The 24628-nt window shown below is 32.6% G+C and overlaps 1 protein-coding gene and 1 long non-coding RNA gene across 3 annotated transcripts in view; one reads left to right on the top strand and one right to left on the bottom strand.

The window, feature by feature from the left end:
- Nucleotides 1-1005: 1005 nt before the first annotated feature.
- On the bottom strand, nucleotides 1006-24608 carry LOC130614159 (RAB11-binding protein RELCH homolog). 2 transcript variants are annotated; one of them, XM_057435567.1, is made up of 30 exons: nucleotides 24287-24608; nucleotides 21264-21356; nucleotides 16321-16395; nucleotides 15980-16032; nucleotides 14826-14939; nucleotides 14341-14490; nucleotides 14114-14202; nucleotides 12799-13237; nucleotides 12530-12619; nucleotides 11859-11971; nucleotides 11531-11621; nucleotides 11162-11233; nucleotides 10888-11028; nucleotides 10202-10366; nucleotides 9692-9830; nucleotides 9551-9601; nucleotides 9255-9408; nucleotides 8915-8940; nucleotides 8694-8788; nucleotides 8405-8441; nucleotides 7625-7710; nucleotides 7036-7142; nucleotides 5418-5517; nucleotides 5059-5141; nucleotides 4855-4918; nucleotides 4573-4711; nucleotides 2740-2856; nucleotides 2393-2481; nucleotides 2106-2170; nucleotides 1006-1595 (listed from the first exon to the last, which is right to left on the bottom strand). In XM_057435567.1, the coding sequence occupies exons 1-30, from the start codon at nucleotides 24573-24575 to the stop codon at nucleotides 1514-1516; spliced, it is 3408 nt and encodes a 1135-aa protein (XP_057291550.1). In that variant the 5' UTR covers nucleotides 24576-24608; the 3' UTR covers nucleotides 1006-1513. The 2 variants fall into 2 exon arrangements, with proteins under 2 accessions (XP_057291550.1, XP_057291551.1); XM_057435568.1 differs by lacking the exons at nucleotides 21264-21356; nucleotides 24287-24608 and adding an exon at nucleotides 17113-17236 and having other exon boundaries at nucleotides 1007-1595.
- The window catches only part of LOC130614166 (uncharacterized), a 41529-nt gene continuing 36140 nt past the window's right edge, over nucleotides 19240-24628 (top strand). Inside the window, exon 1 of the long non-coding RNA XR_008975824.1 lies at nucleotides 19240-19382. This is a non-coding gene — a long non-coding RNA (uncharacterized LOC130614166). The remainder of the gene's footprint in view (nucleotides 19383-24628) is intronic.

Raw genomic sequence — 24628 nt, 5'->3', positions numbered from 1 at the left:
TTACGATGAATAAATACACGAAACGGAAGAAAAAAGAGAAACTTGCAACTTTTACTTTCGTAGGTTGAGCGTATCTTCCAAATAAGCAGCTGATACTCTAACTTCATCCCCAGGTCTTTTATTTTCTTTTGAACTGAAAAGATTCCCTTCTTTCATTGAACATTAAATTATCGATGGCCCACCTCAACTTGATGTAAAAAATAATACAAGTTAAATTCTCAATTTTACCGGAAAAAACAGGATTGTCATATCTAGTTTTCCTCAAGTATGGAAGCGGTGCAATAACGTAGAGAACCTCGATCCCAGGACTTTTTGCCTTGTTGATGAAGTTGATAGCGGCCTCCGTAATAAAGCCTCAGGGGCTAAAAAACATGGAAACCAGGTTATATTACCTAACTAAATACATTGAAATTCGGGTAATCCAGACCGCGGTTGAAAGTAAAGAGGAACGTTTATGTAGCGACTACCTTCTGTTTTTCTATTGTTGGGGAATCCTTTTTATTTTCTTTATTTGGCTATTATGTTCGGCTGCAACACATTATGAACGAACAGAGAGATTACATTTTAAATTTAAACATTTTATTTCTGTGACCATGAAAACTATGAGCTTTAATAATTTCTACCAAATATACAATCTAACTTTTTACATTTCATTATACTCAATAACATTTATCTTAATTCTATAAAAAAATAAAAAAATCCCCCCAAAAAATCTTTATCAGAAGGTTACGCCCGACTTTCAGTCCAGCGCAATTGCAGACTGGACTTAAAAATATAAAGAAAGTTTGGACTTGAGATTAGCCTCGTTTTCACGACTTACTTCAGTGCAATAGTTGACGAGATAGCGAAGTTAAAAAACAAACATATAATACGGAGTAAGTTAAGTAAAATTCAAAAATTTTAAAGTCTTGCATCTACAAATATTTGCTGAAAAAGAAAAAATGTTTCATTTGCAATTGTCGGACTATTTTGTTGACACAAGATTTTATTTAGAAGAAATGGCAAATTTGATCATTCATTTTATTTGCAACGAAATCAAGAAAACATTTTAAGGCTTCATAATTGATGAAAGTGAGAACACATTAAAGTATTTGTGTCATGCTTACATAAAAACATGCAAATAGTAGAGCTTGTGAAAACTAATACAGACTCATTCCTCGCAATAACAGAAGATTTGAATGACACACTAGAATACGATAAGGGTGTATTAAAATCATGTTTTGTGACACTTAAAAACGAATGACAGTATATAAATTAACAGACGCGCGCCCCTTACAGATACTTTAAGCACCTAAAATTTCAGAATTTTAATTTCGCGATTTTCTTCAAAAATTTAGATTAAAAAGATAAAGTTTTGTGCAGAAAAAAGTAAATTCGAAATGCAATTTGAGAAAAATAATCAATACAAATTAAAAAGAACAGAAAATATAAATATATTTGAAAATCAGTTCTAAAAAAATATTTTAACACTATATAAAATGCTATTCGATATTAAGGGATGGTGTATAATTCTCTATTGTTTCTTCTTTTTGAATTTATCTAATCGTGATGAAATGCCACCGAAAAGTTTTGATGAGGTAGATGAGACGCCAGATCTAACAAAATAAGCAAAGCATCATATCGACACAATATCGTAACCGTATCAAAACAAAGCCGTTCGAGAATCCTCTGGTTCTAAGTTCCCTCAGCGACTTTTCTCACACAGTTCATCAACAGTAGGTGTAAATGACCATATTCTAATTTTTGAAATTGTTTACCCAGGATGGCCTCTTCATTTTCTATTGGTATTTAACGGGGATCCTGTAAAGGGGTCCTAGTGCATTTAAAGCTCCATTTGAGCTACGAAAGTCATGCAAGCACAGCAATCGATCAACTAGACAACCGCCTAAGATATCAATCCTATTTTCGTGCTGAAGGCTAAGCAGAAAGGATAGATTCACACTTATTAGTCTCTGGCATGACTCGGCCGAGGCTTGAACCCAAGACCCCCCGCACTGGAAGCGGACGCTCTAACACAAGGCTACCACTCGGTGAATTACAATTAACATATTGACACATAAATAAAAAATTCTATATCAGGTGATTTAGAAGAAAACTTGACTCACCCTGTTGAAGACTTATCATCTTCACACTTGCTTTCAGCATCTTTAAGAAGTAACAACACTGAATCCTGAACATAATTTGAGCGTATATTACACAATCAGACTGTGTTATAGTGAAGTTTCCCGAAAGAGTCAATTATTGAGCGCAGAAAGAATATTTGGGACAGATTTGTGTTACTACTGTCTTCTTTAGATCTATTACATTTCCGTTCAGAATTATTTGCTCAAAGATATAAAGGATGCTGTCAATACCTCATCAACGTCACCCCAACACAAAAAAGTATCCTTACCAAAGTTTCAGGACTGACATTTTTCACATCATCTTTTAGCAAGTGTAACGTAGGTATTATGAAGCTGGCAATAGTCTCTTTCGAAAGAACTGCAAATTTAATATTGAGAAAAATTTAATTCTAAGAAGTAACACACAACACAAAAAGACACTTTTGTGCTATAAAGGCCAGGACACACTAAGACGCTACACACGCGTTAGACGACGCTACAAGAGGTTATAAAGGATAGAACACATTTTACGACACTTGGACACACTTCACACAATTCAGAAGTTTATAGAGTTGTGAATAATAAAGAAGTTGGAAGAAAACATTCAAAAACTTCACGACGAAGTATGAAAAGATACAACAACATAAGGCAGCACTCAGCACTTGTATCAACGACTCTACTACTTCCATACGATCAGAAACATCTTCCACGCTTTCGTTTATTTCTGTTGTCACTTTAAGACGTGGTATTAAGACTACAATAAGAAGTATAAATTTTATGCATTTATTTATAATTTCCAAAACGCATAGAAGGGCACAGGGTCAATAACAACAAACACTATCAAATTAGTTTTTCTGATGAGTTTCTGCTTTTGATTGATTGTGTATCGAAAAAAGGGGAAGTGTTATACTGATGTCACTTTAAAAAGATTTTTAAAGACAGCCTTTGTTAGTGAATGTAAATTCTGAAAAATTGCAACAGTGCACCTATATTCATTGCGACAGTTATTTTAGAAAAGTGCACCTACATTCATTGCAACAGTTATTTTAGAAAAGTGCACCTACATTCATTACAACAGTTATTTTAGAAAAGTGCACCTACATTCATTACAACAGTTATTTTAGAAAAGTGCACCTACATTCATTGCAACAGTTATTTTAGAAAAGTGCACCTACATTCATTACAACAGTTATTTTAGAAAAGTGCACCTACATTCATTACAACAGTTATTTTAGAAAAGTGCACATACATTCATTGCAACAGTTAATTTAGAAAAGTGCACCTACATTCATTGCAACAGTTATTTTAGAAAAGTGCACCTACATTCATTACAACAGTTATTTTAGAAAAGTGCACCTACATTCATTACAACAGTTATTTTAGAAAAGTGCACCTACATTCATTACAACAGTTATTTTAGAAAAGTGCACCTACATTCATTGCAACAGTTAATTTAGAAAAGTGCACCTACATTCATTACAACAGTTATTTTAGAAAAGTGCACATACATTCATTGCAACAGTTAATTTAGAAAAGTGCACCTACATTCATTACAACAGTTATTTTAGAAAAGTGCACCTACATTCATTGCAACAGTTATTTTAGAAAAGTGCACCTACATTCATTACAACAGTTATTTTAGAAAAGTGCACCTACATTCATTACAACAGTTATTTTAGAAAAGTGCACCTACATTCATTACAACAGTTATTTTAGAAAAGTGCACCTACATTCATTGCAACAGTTAATTTAGAAAAGTGCACCTACATTCATTGCAACAGTTATTTTAGAAAAGTGCACCTACATTCATTACAACAGTTATTTTAGAAAAGTTCACCTACATTCATTGCAACAGTTAATTTAGAAAAGTGCACCTACATTCATTACAACAGTTATTTTAGAAAAGTGCACCTACATTCATTACAACAGTTATTTTAGAAAAGTGCACCTACATTCATTGCAACAGTTAATTTAGAAAAGTGCACCTACATTCATTACAACAGTTATTTTAGAAAAGTGCACATACATTCATTGCAACAGTTAATTTAGAAAAGTGCACCTACATTCATTACAACAGTTATTTTAGAAAAGTGCACCTACATTCATTACAACAGTTATTTTAGAAAAGTGCACCTACATTCATTGCAACAGTTAATTTAGAAAAGTGCACCTACATTCATTACAACAGTTATTTTAGAAAAGTGCACCTACATTCATTACAACAGTTATTTTAGAAAAGTGCACCTACATTCATTGCAACAGTTAATTTAGAAAAGTGCACCTACATTCATTACAACAGTTATTTTAGAAAAGTGCACCTACATTCATTACAACAGTTATTTTAGAAAAGTGCACCTACATTCATTGCAACAGTTAATTTAGAAAAGTGCACCTACATTCATTACAACAGTTATTTTAGAAAAGTGCACCTACATTCATTGCAACAGTTATTTTAGAAAAGTGCACCTACATTCATCACGAAACTTATGATCAGTATTCGGCATTATTCTGGTGAATGTGTTTATGATAGCAATCTGAAGATTTATATTTTTTTGGAGTTCTGGTGTATCCAGTAATGTTTGAAGTTGAAAACTAACTTTATCCAACAACTAAAAAGAAAACATCGAGTTTAATTTTTTCTATACATCAATCATGATGACAAAAACGACGACATGACAACAACGATAACTAATTAACGACGACGTAATAACAACAACGACGACGGCAAAAACAACAAAAAACAAAGCCTCACATTTTTATCTGATATGACTTCAATTACATTTCCCAGGGCGGGGACAGCTGCAATTCGAACGGATCTAAATTAGCAAAACAAGGTTACATTCACACTGAGATAAAAAGCGACGTGACGTTACGTTTTAGTAAAAAATGATTTTGATTAGCAAACCTATGTGGTCTAATTTTTCTCGTTGTTGTTGAACGAGCGTGGGTTACTTACATATCTCTGTCGTTTGTGAGAGAAATGATGGCTGAAGCAACTTGTGATGCTATCAAGTCTTTGTTGACACATTTTACTAGAACCTGGCAAGTAGAATAAATTTAAAATCCCAGATGTTCTTGGTGACATACATCACCCTTTCCCATGCATAAATTACCCACACAAGTGCAAATTTGGAATACAGATTGGGAAAATACAGATGGGATATCACTAAATTTTATGCAAAATATCAATATTTTCAACGATTGTTGAGATCCCAGGGCCAGCGCCAGGGCCGCTTAAAAGCAGGTGTGTTTATTTAGAAACTTTTATTAATCAAGGCAAAACGTTGAATATAGTTTATAGCAGAAAGAACTTACACCAAACAGTTGTGCAATCGAGCTTCGAACTTCGGCTACCGGATAAACAACCAGTTCACGTAATGTTTGTATAAGCGGTGATTGATACAATGGCGTTTCGCTTTAATAAACAAGAAAGATATATTTTTCAAGTTAAAATTACGTTGTAATCCATAATTTTTAAAGCTATGTTGAATAAGTGGAAAACTGTAAAAACGGGAACTTTACAATTTCTTATTATTGTAGCTCCTACAGAATGGTCATAGCTTTTTCTCAGAAAAACAGTTAAAGATTTCAAAAAATAAAAAAAAAATAAAATAAAAATTAAACACCTAAATATTATATTTATTAACAGATTGTTCAATAGTCACTTGTCTTTAAATTATATAAATACGATATTTCTTGGTAAGTTAGGTAACAGGAAGTTTTAAAGGAGGAGCGAACAACGCGGGCACGGCTGCTGACTGAAAATTCACGATGCCATAGTTAATTTCAAAGACCAGATACGCTGGTCTGGAATGTTCCGCAAAAAACATCGGTTTATAGGAGTTTACTACAAAATACCATTTTTTTTATCGGTGAATGTGAGTTATTTTATAGTTCAGTATTTTTACATATTCTCCAAACTGGTGGTTATATTCAGAAACAATTTTAGATCTTTTTCTGCATTTTAATGGCAACGCATCGATGATCACACTTTTTATCAAAAATAATAAACAAAACAAAAGTTAAAGATCAATATAGCAAAAATGATATCGGTTGAATAACACGACCAAAATATTTTTACGTTCGATTTGTTGTTGAAAGTTTCCGGTCTGTATATTTATCGAATTTAGCGCCATCTTATCACAATAAACTTCATCGTTCGAAACTGAAAGTATGTTATAAAAAAGCGAACCAAATTACGAAAAAAAAATTATTATTGGCTGTGAAATATGTTTATAAAGTTCCAAGAAGTATTAACGAAGGTTAAAAATGCTGGCACTACGATTGTATGTAAAATATTCTTGGTTATCTTCAGTTAAAGATCTTGTTTTTTTATGTTTATTGGTAAGTACATCTTAAAATTGCCACATACAGCCACATACAGCCATGAAAACTTTGTAAAAATGTTATGGATATTTTTTTATAAAACATAGTTATTTGTGTGTGGTTATAGTAGGTACTTTATTAGATTTTGGGATTTAGACGTTCCTTAATTTTTTCTTTCTCGCTCAAAATTTATTTTGTGGCTGCCACAAAAAAGTTTTTTGTTCGCCTCTCCTTTAACGTCCTTGGGAATTTCCATCCATACGGTTGGCTAATCTCTCATCTGACTTTAGCTGGGGAACATTACCGCTAGAGATGCATATAGCATTGTTCTAACTTGCTTGTGCCTGCCACACAAGTCGTTTAGCGGTCAGTAGATGGCACCAAATGGGCTGGCAATACTACATTTAAAGTGTGCTAGAGTGGGGACTCGAACCTGAAACCTTATGATTACAAGCTAAATGTGCTACACTATCTCCGCCTAGCAATTAAATTCGTAGTTATCATACTAATCACATTGTATTCACTATATAAAATCTAACGACAGAAGCGAGATAAATTTCATGTGAGAGAAACTTCAAGGTAGATAAATTTCGTGTGAGAGACATACCACAACATAGTGACAGACAGCACCAAATATTTCATTGTCAATCCTTGCGTGGAAATAGTCAGCAGACATTGTTTGATGAAACTAAACAGCTTTTTGTCTTCTTCCTCCTGCATAAAAACAAAATTTTCAAAATGGTACAATTCAAACTACGATTTCAAAAACAAAGAAAAGTTTTGTGCTGCTCTAAATGAAAGATTTAAGAGTCTTTTGTCAATCAACTTAATAATATTGGCAGACGCAACAAACTTAAAGAGACGTTAAAAAGAACTGGGCGTTAAAAAACTAAATACAGCAACTCACAATTTCACTAACCCCCTGATTTTCCTGTTTTGCGCCAAAATGTTAAAAACTATGGAGTATTCATCCCTATCCTATCCAGTCGTTTCAATTTTAAGTTGCATGGGCACATATTATTACGAAAATACCACAGTCATCATAACGCGATATGAAAAATTTTTGGTATCGTTAGAAAATTCTAGCTCCCGAATTATACTAATGATGGAAAGACATTTTAAACCTACACAAACTTTAATGTAACATTATTAGCATTAATAAATTCAATAAAAAAACCGCAATGAGCAAACGTTACCTCCTGATAAGATGAAAGAACACCACAAAGAAATAATGTTAATAAAGGACTGCAGACGGGTGTCACATCATTTAGAAATTCTGCACCTACGCAAAAAAAGTGTGATAAACAGTAAGAAGAACAGCTGCAAACAATGTGAAGTATCGCTTACTTTTGTTCATCTCTTGGTAAATTAAAAATATTTTGTTTTATACATACTATATTATTTGATGGTTTCCCTGTTGTTAGTATGCAGAATTTCGCTTAAGGGGAACCTGGGGTATAAAATGATGTTGGACTTAAATTATAGAGCTTAAAAAGTTAATTATGTGGCATAAATTATGATGTCATATTTAAGGGATAGCAAATTTTAACATTTTCTGTCATCAGTAATTTTAGAATTGTTAAAGGATGTATATTTAAACTTTATCAATGCATAGATATTATAAAGGTGAATTGAATAACATAATTTTTTTTAAAAAAATGACACTCGCTTGCTCCTCCCACGCCTCTTAAATTTTTGCTGACGACCCCATAGCTTGGGATCTGTATGTCCGTTTGTTAACACTTCATTGCACTCAAAGAAAACTTAAGGCCATCCTTTCATTTTTATAAAATAACTTGATGAAGGATTGTGCAATTTTAGAAATTTTAAATCCTTTCTGCATCCTTTCATTCAGAAATAAAAAAAACTAAACAAAACTTCACTTGGAAATTCATGAATGACTTTCCAAGCATCTGATGAAACAAAACGCCGCAAAGTCGTAACATTATTTATATAATAATAAAAAAAATGCTCACCTGTATTTCTCATCAGTTTTTCAAAATATGGCACAATCTAAAAATAATATATCTGAATATTCTATATTCTGTCTGGAGAATAGTTAACTTGGCTTTTACAAGAAGCCAAAAAATATTTTTCTTTCTTAAATGTAAATTCCAATAATATTTTTCAATAAAATTCTGAACAATTTTGCATTAAATCAAATCACTAAAAGAATTGAAAACTTTATAATATTTTTTTTTACGAATTTAAACTAGTGTTGTGCTCAAATTTAAATTTTCTCATACTGAATTTAATGTTGCATACCTTGGTAAAAGTGAAATTCTTTCCAAATATTCGACATATTGTACACATGTAACAAACAAACTTCGCCATAAGATTTGAATTTCCACTCGTCAAAACTATATATAAATATAAATATAGTAAATAAATACTACTAATACATATTAACTAAATACAGCGGTTTGTAGAGGGATCAATTCTTTAATCAATTGGTTGGTCAGTGCAACGAACAAATGAAATTATACCTGACATCTCACAAGTCTTTGATAAACTAAATATAATATGAAAAATAATTTAAATATAAAATTAAATAAGATTTAAAATTAACAATTAAATTAAAAACCCTAATCCTAGAAAAACGTAAGCTTTAAATATGACAAATATGACAAAAGTTGGGAAAAAACGAGTTATTTATCTCAAGATTTATGTTGTTTCTTCTTGTATTTGAAGTAAAAAAATATGATAAATAAGTTACTACTTATAATTTTTTATTACTTAAAATTTATCACAAAACAGAGAAGGCAAATTTTTAAATTTTTCTTCTTCAGTTTTTACATCATTTATTGCATTCAAAAGTTGACCCACCATTCATTGCATATCCACTCAACACTTTCCCATATTTGGTCAGATGACTTCATCGCTTCATCAAATTGGTTTACAAGGAAGCAGATTCTATCTTTGTCATCAAGGATGGTATCAATATTCAGCAATGGATTCTTCATAGCAGGCAGCCTCATATCTTGTAAAACAAAACAAAAAAACACTTAAAGTTATAACTCAAATCTACCATTAAGCAAAGGATACATTTGTGTAATACTAAAAAGTGACAGGTAAGATTAAGATGAGATTTTTTGCGTTGTTAAAAAAAAGAATTTTTGTACCTCCCAAGGGAGTTTGAATAGAAGCGTCGTAATCATCATAATAAAATGGCGCTAGAAACAAAAACACAACACACTTAAAGCAATACACAGAAACACGTTAGGTGCAGATAAAACTAGATATAACTCAGGTAACCAACGAACCAGTTTGTAAACAATGCAAAAACATAATGGTAACCATTTTAACCAAACAATCTATATAATTATTAAATTTCATCTCAGCAGCCATTAACAATGCATTTGAATCTCCCTCAGTATTTGTTATGCTCGCTTCATACCAACTCTGAATATAAAAGTGAAGAAATTATTTGACCATCTTGTTATATTGGCGATAAGTAGCAGAGACCTACATGTTAAATCTTTATATTTTTGAAACACACAAGAAGCAAGACAGAAGATCTTATTTTTGTTCTCGCAACAAGCTGTGCAAGGTAGCATGGCAATATTTTACTGCATTGATTTGGTTTTATTTGGCTGATTTTCTTTCTTTTATTAGAAATCAGTGAAGAGTCCAATTATATCAATTACATTTTTTTCACCACAGATGTGGGTTTTCTAACATGCTATTTAAGAATTAATTTTTAAAGTGCATACGTGTTTATGTTTTATAACATGTAGGTTTTTAAAGCTTCATTATATAGAAAAGAAAGATACCTGCAAGGACCGTTGACACATAATTAGTAGTGTTGGTATTAAGTGCGGCTGCAGTTTGTTGATTTCTGAAGCCCACACAGCAACAACAGGTAAAAGAATGTTCTTTGTATTTGCAACAACCTCATCAGTAATATCATTTAAACCAAGTTCTAGTAAGGTGAATGCCTAAAAAGATTTTAAGCAGAGTTCACATTAGTGATAAAACAGAGATTAAAGATTGGTTTCCATTGTGGGTTAACGGGTTTTAATTTCACACTAAACGTCATCCAAGTGGTAAAAGCCATCTCTGAACAAAGATTTTTACTGTTTTTTTTTACTTTCTCTTCTTTTTTATATAACCTATCTTTAATCTGCAAAAGCGTCAGTGTTTCATCTAAACTATTACAACTAGTATTACCATCTTTCTCTGAAACAAAGTTTTAAGAGAAAAGTGCAAGATATAAGTTAATTTCTTCTGACGTGGATACTTGAACCATGAAACAAAACATTAACACCCAAAGTTAGTCCATGTTGTCACATAAACCAATCTTTAAATAAAATTCTTCACAATTTTTGTTTAAGGTCAGAAATATTTTTTAGTTATTGTCTGCCTCATCTATCAAAAAATCCTGTTATTTGAGGAAAATCTCAACTATTTTATCACCGCATCAAATTTTTATTTAATTAAACTTTTGGATGATACACACCTGAGAATATTTGCTAGCATCTGTAACAAAGCTTAAAATAATTCCCAAGTTTTTCACAACAGCACTTCGTACTTCTTCACTTCTGTCTTCTTGCAGCATTTGAGAAAGCATAGAGAATACCAGGGAACTCAAAAGACTTACCTAAATTAAGAAAATATAATATTATATAACATGCAGATTTTTTTAGATATTTCAAAATAGAAAATTAAATTAATGGATACTGTTTTTAACTTCGTTTTTTAAAAGAGAATTAATTAAAAATTGTTTTGCATACTGGAATATATGGGGCCATGTTACCACATGTTTCAGCTACCAACAACCGTCTTTCTGAAAACTTGTGATTTATCTAAAATTAGATTACAAATAAATATAGAGCAGCTGTGATACGTCATAACATATGTCCCAGAATCTAATTTTAACAAGTACTTTCTTGTGAAAACTTTTCATAAACCGATCAACCATGTCAATTTTCTATTTTATTAATTTTATTAATCAGTTAAATCTGAAATCCTAACAATACCTAAAAACCTTCAATTTGACTGCAAGAAGGTTTACATTATCTTTATTCAGTGGTATTGTATTACAAGGCTCATTCCACTTTGTAAGAACCCTCAAATTAAAAACAAAAACAGTGGTCACATACCTGTTCCCAGCATTGAGGAAGAAATTCAGCTTCTATTCGAACAGGCTCCACATACTTGGCAAATGTTACACAGCCATCTATTATGATTTTTCTAAGAAAGTGTAAACATGTATTTAGATGAAACCTATGTAACTATTGAGTTATTTCCACTTTCATGTGGTTTTTAAGGTTTTATTCTTGAAATCCTAGTTAAACATATTCGCTGATAACAACCACACCAGCAAGTTGGTACGAGTCTTTTTATCAGTGCAATTTAAGCGCACAATATTATGAGTGTATATTTGATTTTTGAGCACCACTGATCACTTTCTAAAAGCTGGTTTCTAACCTTTGTTCTTTGTCAGGCCTTTTGATCAGATTAAAGAGAGAATGCAGAAGCTCATCACGAACTCTTGCGTTATCGTGAAATCTAACAGCACATAGGATAAGAGGGATAAGTTCCTGAAAGTAAGAAACACAGCACAATCAATGGTAATAACCTCTAATGTTCTAAGGTGAAGGTTTATCAACAGATGATTCACATTGGTTGAACCTTCAAACAGGAGAGTCGAGTTTACCACCAGGTAGTGCGTAGTATTTAATTTGCAGCTGGTTGAAACCCATAAACGACCCCACTACACTACATGTGGCACAGAGTATATTCGCTACATGTAGAATAGTTGGTTTGTTTGCAGCACACAATTCTAGCAACCTTGGGTAATCCTGCTTCCTGTTGGGCATTATGTTAGCAATTCACAATGTAATTTTTTCTAACGCCCTGGTTCTTTTATTTTTGTATTAAAAAATCATGTGCAGTCTCATACAAGGGACAGTCATGCTAAGGTAAGATACAATGAATGAATTATAAGTTTATTCACTATGCTATGAGAAATGTATTGCCTCAAAACTTAAAAACTCTGTAAATCAAACCAACATGACATGACACATTTATGTATTAAAATCAATAAAAGTGACCAATGAATTACTGTCAGAGCAACACTAACGACAATCACTACCAACCTCTCTTTTATTTAACAAAACATTTGGAACAATATTAGGTAGAGATTCGGCGATAACTTGAACTGGTGTGTTGTTCTCTTCTTTGGAAACCTAATCAACAGTACAAAATTTTATTAGACTTTAATTTTCTTCTAGACGAATGCATATTTAACACACGCCAATTATTATTAAGACAGATAAGCACATTCAACAAGATGTTATTCCTGTAGTTTTATGTGAATAAAATTGCTTAAGACAAATCATGCAGGCAGGTAGTATTTTACACTCACCTCCTTTGACAGTCTTGACTCTCCCACAATTTGTGTCATTGACAATAATGTGGTAAGGAAAGTTGACGAGATTTGTCGTGTATAGGAATCTACATCATCCACGGAATTCGAAATACTACATTTTACGACCTTTTTGGCTTCATTAAATTCATCTATATTAATCATTTTATCAATTTGAGATTCATTGTGATAATCAGTATCTTGTTTTTCACTATCTTCTTTAACATTACTATTTTGAAGTTCCGAATGGTCAAGAAAAATATGCTGATTTTTGCCTTCCTTTAAGTTTTCATTTTGTGGTTCATTCTCCACAAGTATATAATTTTCTTTGATGTCACTATTTTCACTTTTATACGAAGTGTAACTTTTATTAGAAATGTTATCTTCGTCATGTCTTGAAAAATTGTGAACATGTAAAAAATTCTCCTGAGATTTCAGCCTGAAGCAAAGAAGAATAAAAGATTAAATACTTTTCAATTTTAAGAATTTAAATTTACTTAGGAGTGACTCACATATCATCACATAACATAAATGTGCATGCGAAACATCAAATACAATGTTGAGAAACTTAGCTTTCTAATCTGGACGCTTAACAGGATATGGTGCGAGTGCTTGTGATTTCAGACATTGAAAAGACTTTAGTATTATTACATTTCTTGATTTTGATGTCTAGGGAACGGAGGGAGTGGGTAAAATCCAAATGTTGTATTAACCAGTATGGTTTTTAATTTGTAGGTCACCCACTTCTTTATTGATATTTCCAAACAAAAAACATACTTTTTAAGTTCTGTAAATTTACTTTTATGAAAGAAGGGAGTTGCTTTCCCATATTGATAGTATTAATCATTAACATAGATTATCATTTATTTATTTATTGTTTTATTTGTGTGACAACTCAACAAAAAAAATGGAAAATTATGTCAGTAGAATTAATGTTTAAATAATGGATTACAGCTTTAGTCTGTAAAATAATTTTATTTGATGGTCCAATGTGCTCGAATATTTATTATTAAGTCGTTAGCCCGTGGAAAAATCCACGGGTTCGCCCGTCCTTTTTATACCGCATTGCGTGCGTCTCGTTACCTGCGTAGCTAAGCTACCATTTTGCGTGACAGACAGACGGACGGACGGGCGGACAGACGTATAGGGGTATAATAATATAGATATTATACGATAAATATCACAACTTGTCGTAGGAGTGTCTGTAATAACGTTGATTTACTTTCTATTTAAACATTTATCTGTCCCGGGTCAAAAGATCCCCCTATCCCCCCTCTATCACAACTTTTAGTGCAGTAAAATGGAAAAAACAAACCTTGATGCTTTTTCCAATTCTTCTGTTAATCGGTGTATTTCGTTTTGTCCAGCAGAAATTTCTTCCTGTAATTGACTGCAGCTTTGTGTCTAAACAAATTAAAATTGACACATTTCACCATACAAAATAAATTCCATAAACAAGAATCAATTTACGTTTACTAATGGAACACATTGAAACTATTACAAATTGTTGCAACATAAATAACTATAATAGAAACAACATACTAATTTATTTATTTCTTGCTTTAAGTCTTCTATTTCTTTGTCACGTAACTTCACAGGGTCAACGACATGCTTTGAATAGTCCCTTAACAAATGAAGAATATCTGGAGGTTGACCAGTATTTAAACCAACATCTTCCCAATCATCTAAATCCTAAGTAAACAGATTTTCTTCTGCATATAAAACATGGAGTAAAGTATTTATTGTAGCTTTGATACAATAAAATATTACATTATTGCATTCATGGCCCGTGGAAAAATCCACAGTATCCCGTCCTTTTAATACCTCATTGTGTGTGTCTCGCTACTTGCAGTACAATTTTGCGTGACAGACAGACATATACGGGTATTATAATATAGATATTTATTATTAACTAAATTTTCATTGAAAATCTATTTTCCTTTATTTTGCATTTAAAAGCATAAAATAAAAAAAACTCCCCATAATTGTGTCAAAACATTTACATAAAAAATACAAGGAGTAGCTACCTGATCAGCAAGCTCATCAGCAAATGTTATAGAGGTTAACTTGTATTCATGTTTCAACAGATACTCATTAACAAGAAAATTCAATGTTCTAATTTCAAAATGATTTATTTGTTCCTAAAATAAACATATAAAAAACATTTTTTTAATTAAGTATTTTTTTAAAGGAACAAAATGATTCAATCAGCTCAATTCCCTGCATTCCCAAATAATGGCGTGTGATAAACGGACCACTCAAAAAGTCAAGGTTCAAGAAATCATACACACTTTGAAACCACATAGACGTCTAGACAATCTGTTATGAATAACTTTTTATGATAAATTTGCTACTTTTTTATTTTTATTATCTAAAAAAAAAAAATTGCCCTTCAGTATTCTTTCGGGCAGGAAAATAAGCTACGGTCTGTAAAATATATTAAATAATCAGAAATCGAAAGTTTGTTTTGACGAGGGAACAGAGACAACACAGGGAGCTGTATTTGTTAAAAATGCTATGTTATTAGCTTTAAGAAGGTAATTAATACTTTTAAAAAGATCTTAAAGTTATTGTTGTTGTTTCGACTGGCTTTATGTGCAATAAACTTGTATGTTTCTATTTTGAAGGATATAGCAAGCTAGCTAGTTCAAAAAGTTGAAGTTTATTTTATTAGAAAACTTAAGTTAACAGCAAGGTAAGTGCTTATATCAACTAAGTTGTTGATATCCAATATATGTAGAGAACTTTTCATTTTCAGTTATATTGGGATGCTCAATATATTATTTAAGATAACTTAAGATGTTGTTTTTGTCCTTGGTGATCACCAAACTTTTTAACAGCCATTAGCTCGATTTTTGTGTAAGTCACTAAAGTCGAAAATCAACAGCTATTCGATGTGAAATAAATCAGTGTTATATCAATTTTATAGAATGTTCAACCTAATGTGCAGATCTCTCGAAAAAAGTATTTTTGTATCTAAAAAAAATTGATGCACTTTTTATTGCACAAAATTTTTAATTATTATTAACATTTTTCAAATTTAGAAAAATAAAAATATTTTTTACAGTTTTATGATATTGAAAGTCCATTTTTTACAAATTGGCCATTCACTTAAAATTGTTACTTAAAAAAAAATTGAAAATGAAAAATCTGATGCATTAATAATAATAATAATACTTACATCGTCTATTAAATCTATGTCTTTGCTTAATATATTCTTTTTGTCTTTATCATCTAAACATAAACTTTGTTTTAGTATTTTGTAACCTTTTTGCATTTTGTATTCCATATCACTGGATTATGGTATGATTACAAGACATTGTTTAGCTAGAGTAAAGAAAAATGGACTGCATTGTTAGTCAATATTTTCAAAAATGTTGAAAATTTTCTATAAATATGTAAAAAAATGGTTCCTATTAGATAAGTTGTAAACAATTATTCGGAAACGACAATGGTTTAGAAAACATTATGACAACATTATTAAATTAAAAAATTAACAATGATTGAATAATTCTAATGTACCTGCTGTTAATTCTGTAATATTTTCACGTAGCTCATGAATTGTTTCTTTTGCTTTTCTAAGTTCAAACTCGAGCACTAATATACAAAGCATTAGAGTAGTAGTAGTATATTACCATTTTAAAAATATAAGATTTTGATTTTTTTCATGTTAAACTGATATGAGTAGCTGGTTTTATAACATCTATAACATTTATAACAAACAACTGTCTAAGAGTTAATAAAAAAACAAAAAATTGGATCGATTACTTTTCAACTTAACCCCAGGTATGATAGAATCAGCAAATGATACATCTGCCTAAAGTCCTTCTTATTGCATAACTGTTTCCACTCTTTTTATAGAGTCAAATTTGAGGATGAGAATTCTCCACTTTTATTTAGAAACGGAAGGTATTTTAATTTTTTGTAAAGCTCAACTTTATATATAAATATAACTATATAAATAATTATTTTTGCTGTGAGGTGACAGTTTCAACACCCACCCGGTCAGTTGGGATTTTATTTAGTTAAGAAAGTTATTAATGAAAATAGTGCACATGTAAGAAAACGCTATCATAACTTACACAATCCAATCATGTGCGTAACCCTACTTAACTTTTTTACTTTAAAAAATTTATTATTCAGTAACTCTTTGAACTTTTTCCAAGCAGAACCTATCCTGCTAGTTACACTTCTTCCGACACCCCATTTCAATTCCCAACTTATCACCTAAGTTACAGAAGTTTTTAACTATCTCTAACGAGCCACTGCTGTACATCGTTACAGCTAAAAATACTTCATTGTCTATAATCTCACCTTTGCAACGCTTGTATACAAACTGAATGTCAGCTCTTAATCTTCCTCCATTATAACTCACACTTCTTATGTACCCAATGCTTTTAAGTCTGAAAAAAAATTGAGTTACCCCTTTCCGGCAAACACCACAAGGCTACTATACAAGGTCACACTTGGCTTCATTCTTAACCCTTGCTCTTTTAGTCCAATTTTCCAGTTCTCAAACGTTTCAATTAATTCTACCATCGACTCTGCTATGAGAACAAATCATCTGCATACAATAGTTACCTCTTTCTAATGCAACACTGTGCCCATGAAACAATTCTCCATTACATTCGACTGTCAGTCACTCTGGATAAAACCATCCTTTATAATTTGATTAGTAAGACTTGTAAGCTCAATTTCAGTAAGAACGAAATCGTTTATAATATAATAACAAGTACCATACTTATTAAGATGTTTTCAATTGCAAAAAATAACCTATTTTATCAACCCAGTTAGGCAATGGCAAACACAAATATTGTTAAGTTTAGCCTAGACATTTTTACTATCTTGCTTGCAAGGATGGTATTGCTTTCCAACTCCTAACTAACTAACCGAAATAGTTAATTTCTACGTCTTCAACAAGTTTTTTTTATGCAATTTTTTTTCTTTAAAAAAATCGCTTCAGCAGATTCGAACCATGACCTTGGGTTCGACGTTATGAAACCTTAGCCAGCTGAGCCATTATTTCTGGAGTAAAAACGTTTAATTTAGAATTTTTTTACCTGATACCTTTTTTGTGTGTCAATCTGATGTGAACAATATAGGTCATAAAGAGTCATTCTACAAACTGTAAAAGAATATATAAGCATAAAGGGTCAAAGCTGCTCAAGAAAACACACATCTATATGATCATATGCTGTTTATTTCAACGAATGGTTACATAGATTAGCCTAAGACGCAGAACCTTGATAAGACATTGCCTTCTCAAAATGGTGGTGGCAAGACGTATTATTACTCGCTCCGTGAGTAGCTTGGATCATGAATGCTCTAATACCGAAAATTTGAATTCGACTATTGACAGAGATGTATTGCTACAAACACGTCTGATGATCCTCTTAATGACTCTATCGAAAATTCTCTTGATACAGAAATAAACAACATTTCTATACACCAATCATCGTTTTCTTCAGCTAAGAACAGCGAGAGAAAACAATCATTATCTAAACAGCTATTTGAAATTAGATATGCACAGAAAAGAAAATTTATTATATGGAAAAAAAACCAAAAGTCGTTAAAAGATAGATTAGAAAAACTTGCTGGCTATAACAACCTTCCGACCATTACGAATCATGAAGCTTGCAGAACTACAGGCGATGAAACCATTCCTGCCGAATCAAACAGCGTAACTTGTATTGTGGGAGATAGCATGTTAAAGCATGTCTCACACTGGAAAATTAACAACAAATTGACATCAAAGCAAAAAATAATTGTCAAGTCATTTTCTGGTGCAAAAAGGGCGCACATGGTAAATTATTTGAAACCAACGCTGGACGAAGTTAATCCTGATCATTTAATTATTCATATTGGAACGAACGATTTACCGTTCGATTTACCGCTTATGGATTTTCTTCTAGTGCATTATCTTTTATTTGGAGCTATTTAAAGCAGCGCTTTCAGAGAGTAGGTATTGATGGGGTTTTTGGTTGTTGGAAGGAAATTTTTTCTGGCATACCACAGGGGTCAATTTTGGGGCCGTTACTGTTTAACATATTTTTAAATGATTTTCTTTTTCAATATGACGTGAATATGCCGCCCTGCTCTGATATTCTAGTGTGTAACTATGCTGACGATAATACGTTTTGTGCATCAGCTGAAACCTTTCACGAAGTAAAATATATGTTAGAACAACTTTTTAGGTCAGCAGCTTTATGGTTTTCCAATAATGGCTTGCAATTAAACGCAAGCAAATGCGATTTTATAATATTCGGAAAGCCAGAAAGTCCACAAATCCGGCATTTAAATTTAAATGGAGCAATTTTATCTGCATCCAAATGTGTAAAGCTTCTTGGTATTAAATTTGACAGTCAACTTACTTTTGAAGATCATATAAACACACTGTGCAAAAGAGCTAGCTGCAAATCTAATGCCCTGAAGAGAATTTCCTGGATTGTTGATAATAAACAGAAAAGTTTATTATATGCAACATTCATAGCATCTGAGTTCAATTATTGTCCTTTAGTCTGGGGATTTAATAGCAGGAAATCTATTTCAAAGGTGGATAGAGTTTTAAAAAGGGCAAGGTCTCAGTCTAAAGTGGAATCCACTTCTTCTACGAAAAGAATTCATATGCAACATTGTAGACAATTACTAAAAGAGGTCTACAAGACGAAATGGAAATTGAATCCTTCCTACATGAAAGGTGTGTTTCAGTTTAGAAATGATACTGGATATAATTTAAGGTCATCAAGTGCTTTAGTTAGACCTAGAATAAAATCTTCAAAATATGGGCTGCAAACATTTGGATATATAGCCTCCCAATTATGGAATTCTCTTCCTGATGAAATCAAATCTGCAGAGTCTTTGGTTAAATTCTGTAGAGTTATGTGCGAATTTTCTTCTTTCCAATGCAAATGTCGGATCTGTGCAGAATACATAATTAATTTAGGAATTATTTAATTTTTTGTTTAAACAGTCGATTTTAATTAGTCTTAATAGACTAACCATCTACTCCAGTAGAGTCTTTCATGTTTTTCAGCCAAAAAGCTTCCGGATTGATTCTACTAGAGAAATGGTATTTTATTATTATATATTATTAGTTTTTTTTTTATTAGTATATTTTAAATCTTTTGTACTTTGTCTGTCTGTCTGTCTGTCTGTCTGTCTGTCTGTCTGTCTGTCTGTCTGTCTGTCTGTCTGTCTGTCTGTCTGTCTGTCTGTCTGTCTGTCTGTCTGTCTGTCTGTCTGTCTGTCTGTCTGTCTGTCTGTCTGTCTGTCTGTCTGTCTGTCTGTCTGTCTGTCTGTCTGTCTGTCTGTCTGTCTGTCTGTCTGTCTGTCTGTCTGTCTGTCTGTCTGTCTGTCTGTCTGTCTGTCTGTCTGTCTGTCTGTCTGTCTGTCTGTCTGTCTGTCTGTCTGTCTGTCTGTCTGTCTGTCTGTCTGTCTGTCTGTCTGTCTGTCTGTCTGTCTGTCTGTCTGTCTGTCTGTCTGTCTGTCTGTCTGTCTGTCTGTCTGTCTGTCTGTCTGTCTGTCTGTCTGTCTGTCTGTCTGTCTGTCTGTCTGTCTGTCTGTCTGTCTGTCTGTCTGTCTGTCTGTCTGTCTGTCTGTCTATCTATCTATCTATCTATCTATTCACGGATGTTTTTGCTATACAAGCAGTATTATTCATGAAATTAATATGCAAAAATAGTAGTTCTGCATCTAACGAATTTTGCTCTAACTGTTGTTCTGATTTCTCATTATTCTGTTATATCTGACTGATTTCTTTGCTGTTTGCTATGCAACACAGATCGTAGAGGTACTTTATTATTTTGTAAACAAAAAATCTTAAAAATACAGGGCGTTGTCTTTTTTAATTTCACGCAAATAAGTTGTTGTTAAAATGTGAATTTAATTTGACATATTGATAATAAGTTGTTTAACTCATTGTACAGTTGATCGCACATTTTTTTTTGTTTGATTTTAATTTAGAATGAACAAACATTCTAGGATAAAAAATTTCAGTTTGCCAGCTTGATCTTGATTTCCGCAGAAAATGGGACTGCTAAAACTCTAAACAAAAAAAATGCTAAACCGCAAGCAAAATTAAATGGATGTGTTTTAACATAAGTTGGGACTTGTGCGTATAAAACTATGGTTACTGCCTTTGGAAATGTTATTAGAATTAAATGTCTAGCAAACTTAGATTATAGATAACAAATCAATATATACTTTTCAATAGTGTGACTCTCCACAGTGAATGACAGGCTGTATTTCCCGTCAACAAAATGTTTTTCCTCAAAAAATTATTTTTTTTAAAAAAAAATTGGTTTTAGGCACTATTTGGGTGCTCTAAAATATTTCAACTGTTTTTCCTCATAACATTATTCTTTCTTATGCCCAATGCAGTGTCTGCATCTTGTTTATATTTGTAAATGAAATGTGTTCTTTATTTTGTTCATGATTAGGCAGTTAGATAAAAAACATATTCATACCAGTTACTTTCTCATCTGTTTCTCTCAATCCATCATCTGAGTATCTTGAAAAATCATCAATTGAGTCTAATGTCAAAACACTAGGCGTTTTTCCTAGAAAAAAAAAGAACATAGACTTAAACTGCATATATTTATGAACAGGTTCCAGTGTCTAAGCAATCATTGATATCGACAAGATGGTTGATTACCAAGAAATGTGACCAGTCTGATTTGGTCAAATTTAAAGCAAGGTTTGTAGCAAGAGGATTTGAAAATAAAGCAGATGTACAAACAGATTCTCTGACCTGCTGTAAAAAGTCACTTAGGATTATGTTTGCTATTATGTCTGTCATGAATTGGACATGCCATTCCATCAACATTAAAGCAGCATTTCTGCAAGGAAAGCCTATTGACAGAGAATTATATATACGTCCACCCAAGGAAGCCTACAAAGAGGGAACAGTATGGAAATTAAAGACATGTGCTTATGGATTAAACAATGCTTCAAGGACTTGGTATCTTAAGGTTTATGAAGACCTTATCAAATTGAATGTTAAAGTATGGAAATATGTTGTCCCCATAATATGGACTATAAACAATATTGAATGATCTTGGTTGGGCCTTAAGTGGTTGTGCAGTTGAGTTAATATCCAGTTGTGTTGTTGTGTTACGGATCAAGTTGTGTTGTTGTGTTCCTGCTGGTTGTGTTTGTGATAACGCTGAGTAATCAACGTAAGTCATTAATGTTACTTAACATAAGCGACCATGATTTCAAAATTGTCACTTGTGACTCAATATGTTCGTGCAAGTATGAATTATTTTAAAATGTAAAATAAACCCTACTTAGGTTACGTGTCACCTATTTAGGTATGATAAGCAATAATTTAATAAAGATACTCTTTCACAAAATGCAAAAAAACGCATCTTTTAAGATGGATGTGGTAAACAGTTACTTTGTTTGTTTTGTAGCTTTTCTTTTTGACTCACATCCTGTTTTAACAACGTTAAAACTTTTGTCAAACACTACCACGTTTTTGTCTGCCATATTTACTTTTTTCCCTGCAGCGTGGATGGCTGCAGTCCATTACTTAAAACAACAAAGATTGCCACATGAGGCCACAAGTTGCCAATGCACGATGCAAATAAGTCAAAATAAATTGGTCAAAATTGGCTGTAAAGTAGACAGATTTGATTCACATAAAAATTGTAGTGCGAAACGCAATGATTTTAACAGTAAGTTTTCGTTCACCTTGTCAGACTCAGCCCTTAAAATTAGCGTAATTGCCAACGTAAAGTACAAATATACCGTAGTTGCGGCAGCAAAAAAATGCAGACGTAATTTTGTGAAATTTTTAAATAACAATAATTTTGGTTTGGTTTAAGCTACTCCCACTCCTTGCGACTACAAAATAATTACTTTTGATTAACTGAAATCATTCAGGCTACAGAAATACTTTGGTGCCATTCAATTCATGCGCCGTAGATTAGTGGTTATTATGGCGCCGAAGATTAGTGGTTATAGCTCTCGTACTCTGTGCGAGAGACAGTGGTTCGATTCCTCTTGACGGTGATTCAACATGGGCAAGTGAATGTTACCATAGCCCCAGGTTAACGCAAGGCATGCGAGGGAAATTGGAAAGATGGCACATTGTGTGGGCCGTTGGATGTTGCCAGGAGTTTTCTAGTAGAGCGCTGGCCCTAATTTGGTCTGCGTAGCTCAAAAAGAGCATTAAATACTCTAGGACTCTCCATCTAAGCTACAAAATACTCTAGGACTCTCCATCCCTCCTGGAAATAATAGACAGGGTATATCCCTTGATATTTGTGAGGCTAGCCATGAAAATATACACATCTATCTATCTTCGTAATAATAATTGAAAAATTGTATATCGTATTAGAAAGAAGTCCAGAATTTCTTTCTCCCACACGACGCAGCAGGCAATAAATCAGCCCTGCCCTCGGTTTTGTGAGGAGAGATGTTCTGCGAAGATTCTAACAATTGGGCCTTTCCAGTTTTGCTTCATGTTAAACTGTGCCAGTGACAAGCATTTTTAAAGCATGTCACCGGCAATTTCTGCGATATACAACCTAATGTTGCCCTAATTTAATGAGTTCATCTAGAAACATAAAAAGTTGGCAGTGAACTATTAACCTAACGAAGTTCACCATCTGGAAGGTATGTCAATAAGAGTTATACTCTATTCCCATCTGTCATCGTCTTAGGAGATTAATGCATCGAATTTATGGAAGGTCTAGCCCTAATAAAAGGTGAATGACAAAAGTTAGTGCCAGCTGAAAAATTTTACTACAAAAAAATATTGCCGACGTAATGCAGACTCAAATCAGTTAAAATGTATTTCACGTCGGCAATAAAATTGCCGACATACTACAGGTTCAGATATGTCAACTCACATGCATTAAGCGTATTTCCACAAATTCTTACTTCATCGAGTCTAATGAAAAGTACATCGAGTATAATGCAAATCAATTTTGCCTCTTCCATCTCAATTTCACCCTTTGTCTCACTCATCAAATCGATTTCACCCTTTGTCTCAGATACTACTATACTAAATTACATACTAAATTCGTCCATTGTTTTTCTTGTCCCGCGGTATTCAAAACTGGCAGGTTAAATAATTGTGTAAAAGTAACACCAATTCGTGATACTTCTCAAACAGTAAAATGGCGGTATAGGTGTGCGGAAGTGCATTTTCCAACAATTTAGAATGTCCAATTTCTAAAATTTGCCCCACGGCGCCAACCTGGGTGGTGCCTCTGCTGATAGATAGTAACAACAAAAATTGTCACGCTTTAGGATTTAGAAAGTTGGCGTCTCTGCAGGTTGCTTAATTAAACAACATCACGTAACCTAACTAAATGACTGGACTAATTAGGCCATGCCACCTAATTAGGTGTTTACCCTTTACAGGTCATAAAAATGGAAACATTACGATACAAGAAAAAAAGATTGTGATCTCTAGCTATGCTACTTCAAATAAAAGTTCACAACAATATGATTACATAATAAAAATATATATACTTACTAACTGAAAGCAGTGGGTCCAATTTCATTTGAACCTCAAAATTTCCTGGATTAGAAAAAAAATCTTTAAATCGAGCTAACTCCCGCCCTACTTCAACCAGCTCTGCGTGAAATTCTAGCGCAGATAAATAAAATTTTCCACTAAGAAGTTTTTTTGCAATATCATCTATATCTTGTGTAGAAAGAGTGTTGTTGCCAATGTGCGTATTTGCTTCAACAATAGCAACATCAAGTTGACTATTATCAGAATTGGGTCCCTTTAGCTCAATTTTTGCTTCCTTGTCCGCCATGTTTGTTGTTGTTGAAAATACTCTTGTATAACGCAGAACGTAAAGAAATGCGA

Source organism: Hydractinia symbiolongicarpus, chromosome 11, assembly GCF_029227915.1.
Source record: "Hydractinia symbiolongicarpus strain clone_291-10 chromosome 11, HSymV2.1, whole genome shotgun sequence".
NCBI classification, from domain to species: domain Eukaryota; kingdom Metazoa; phylum Cnidaria; class Hydrozoa; order Anthoathecata; family Hydractiniidae; genus Hydractinia; species Hydractinia symbiolongicarpus.
Note: the sequence above shows the minus strand (reverse complement) of the source record. Positions and strands in the feature narration are given on the sequence as shown.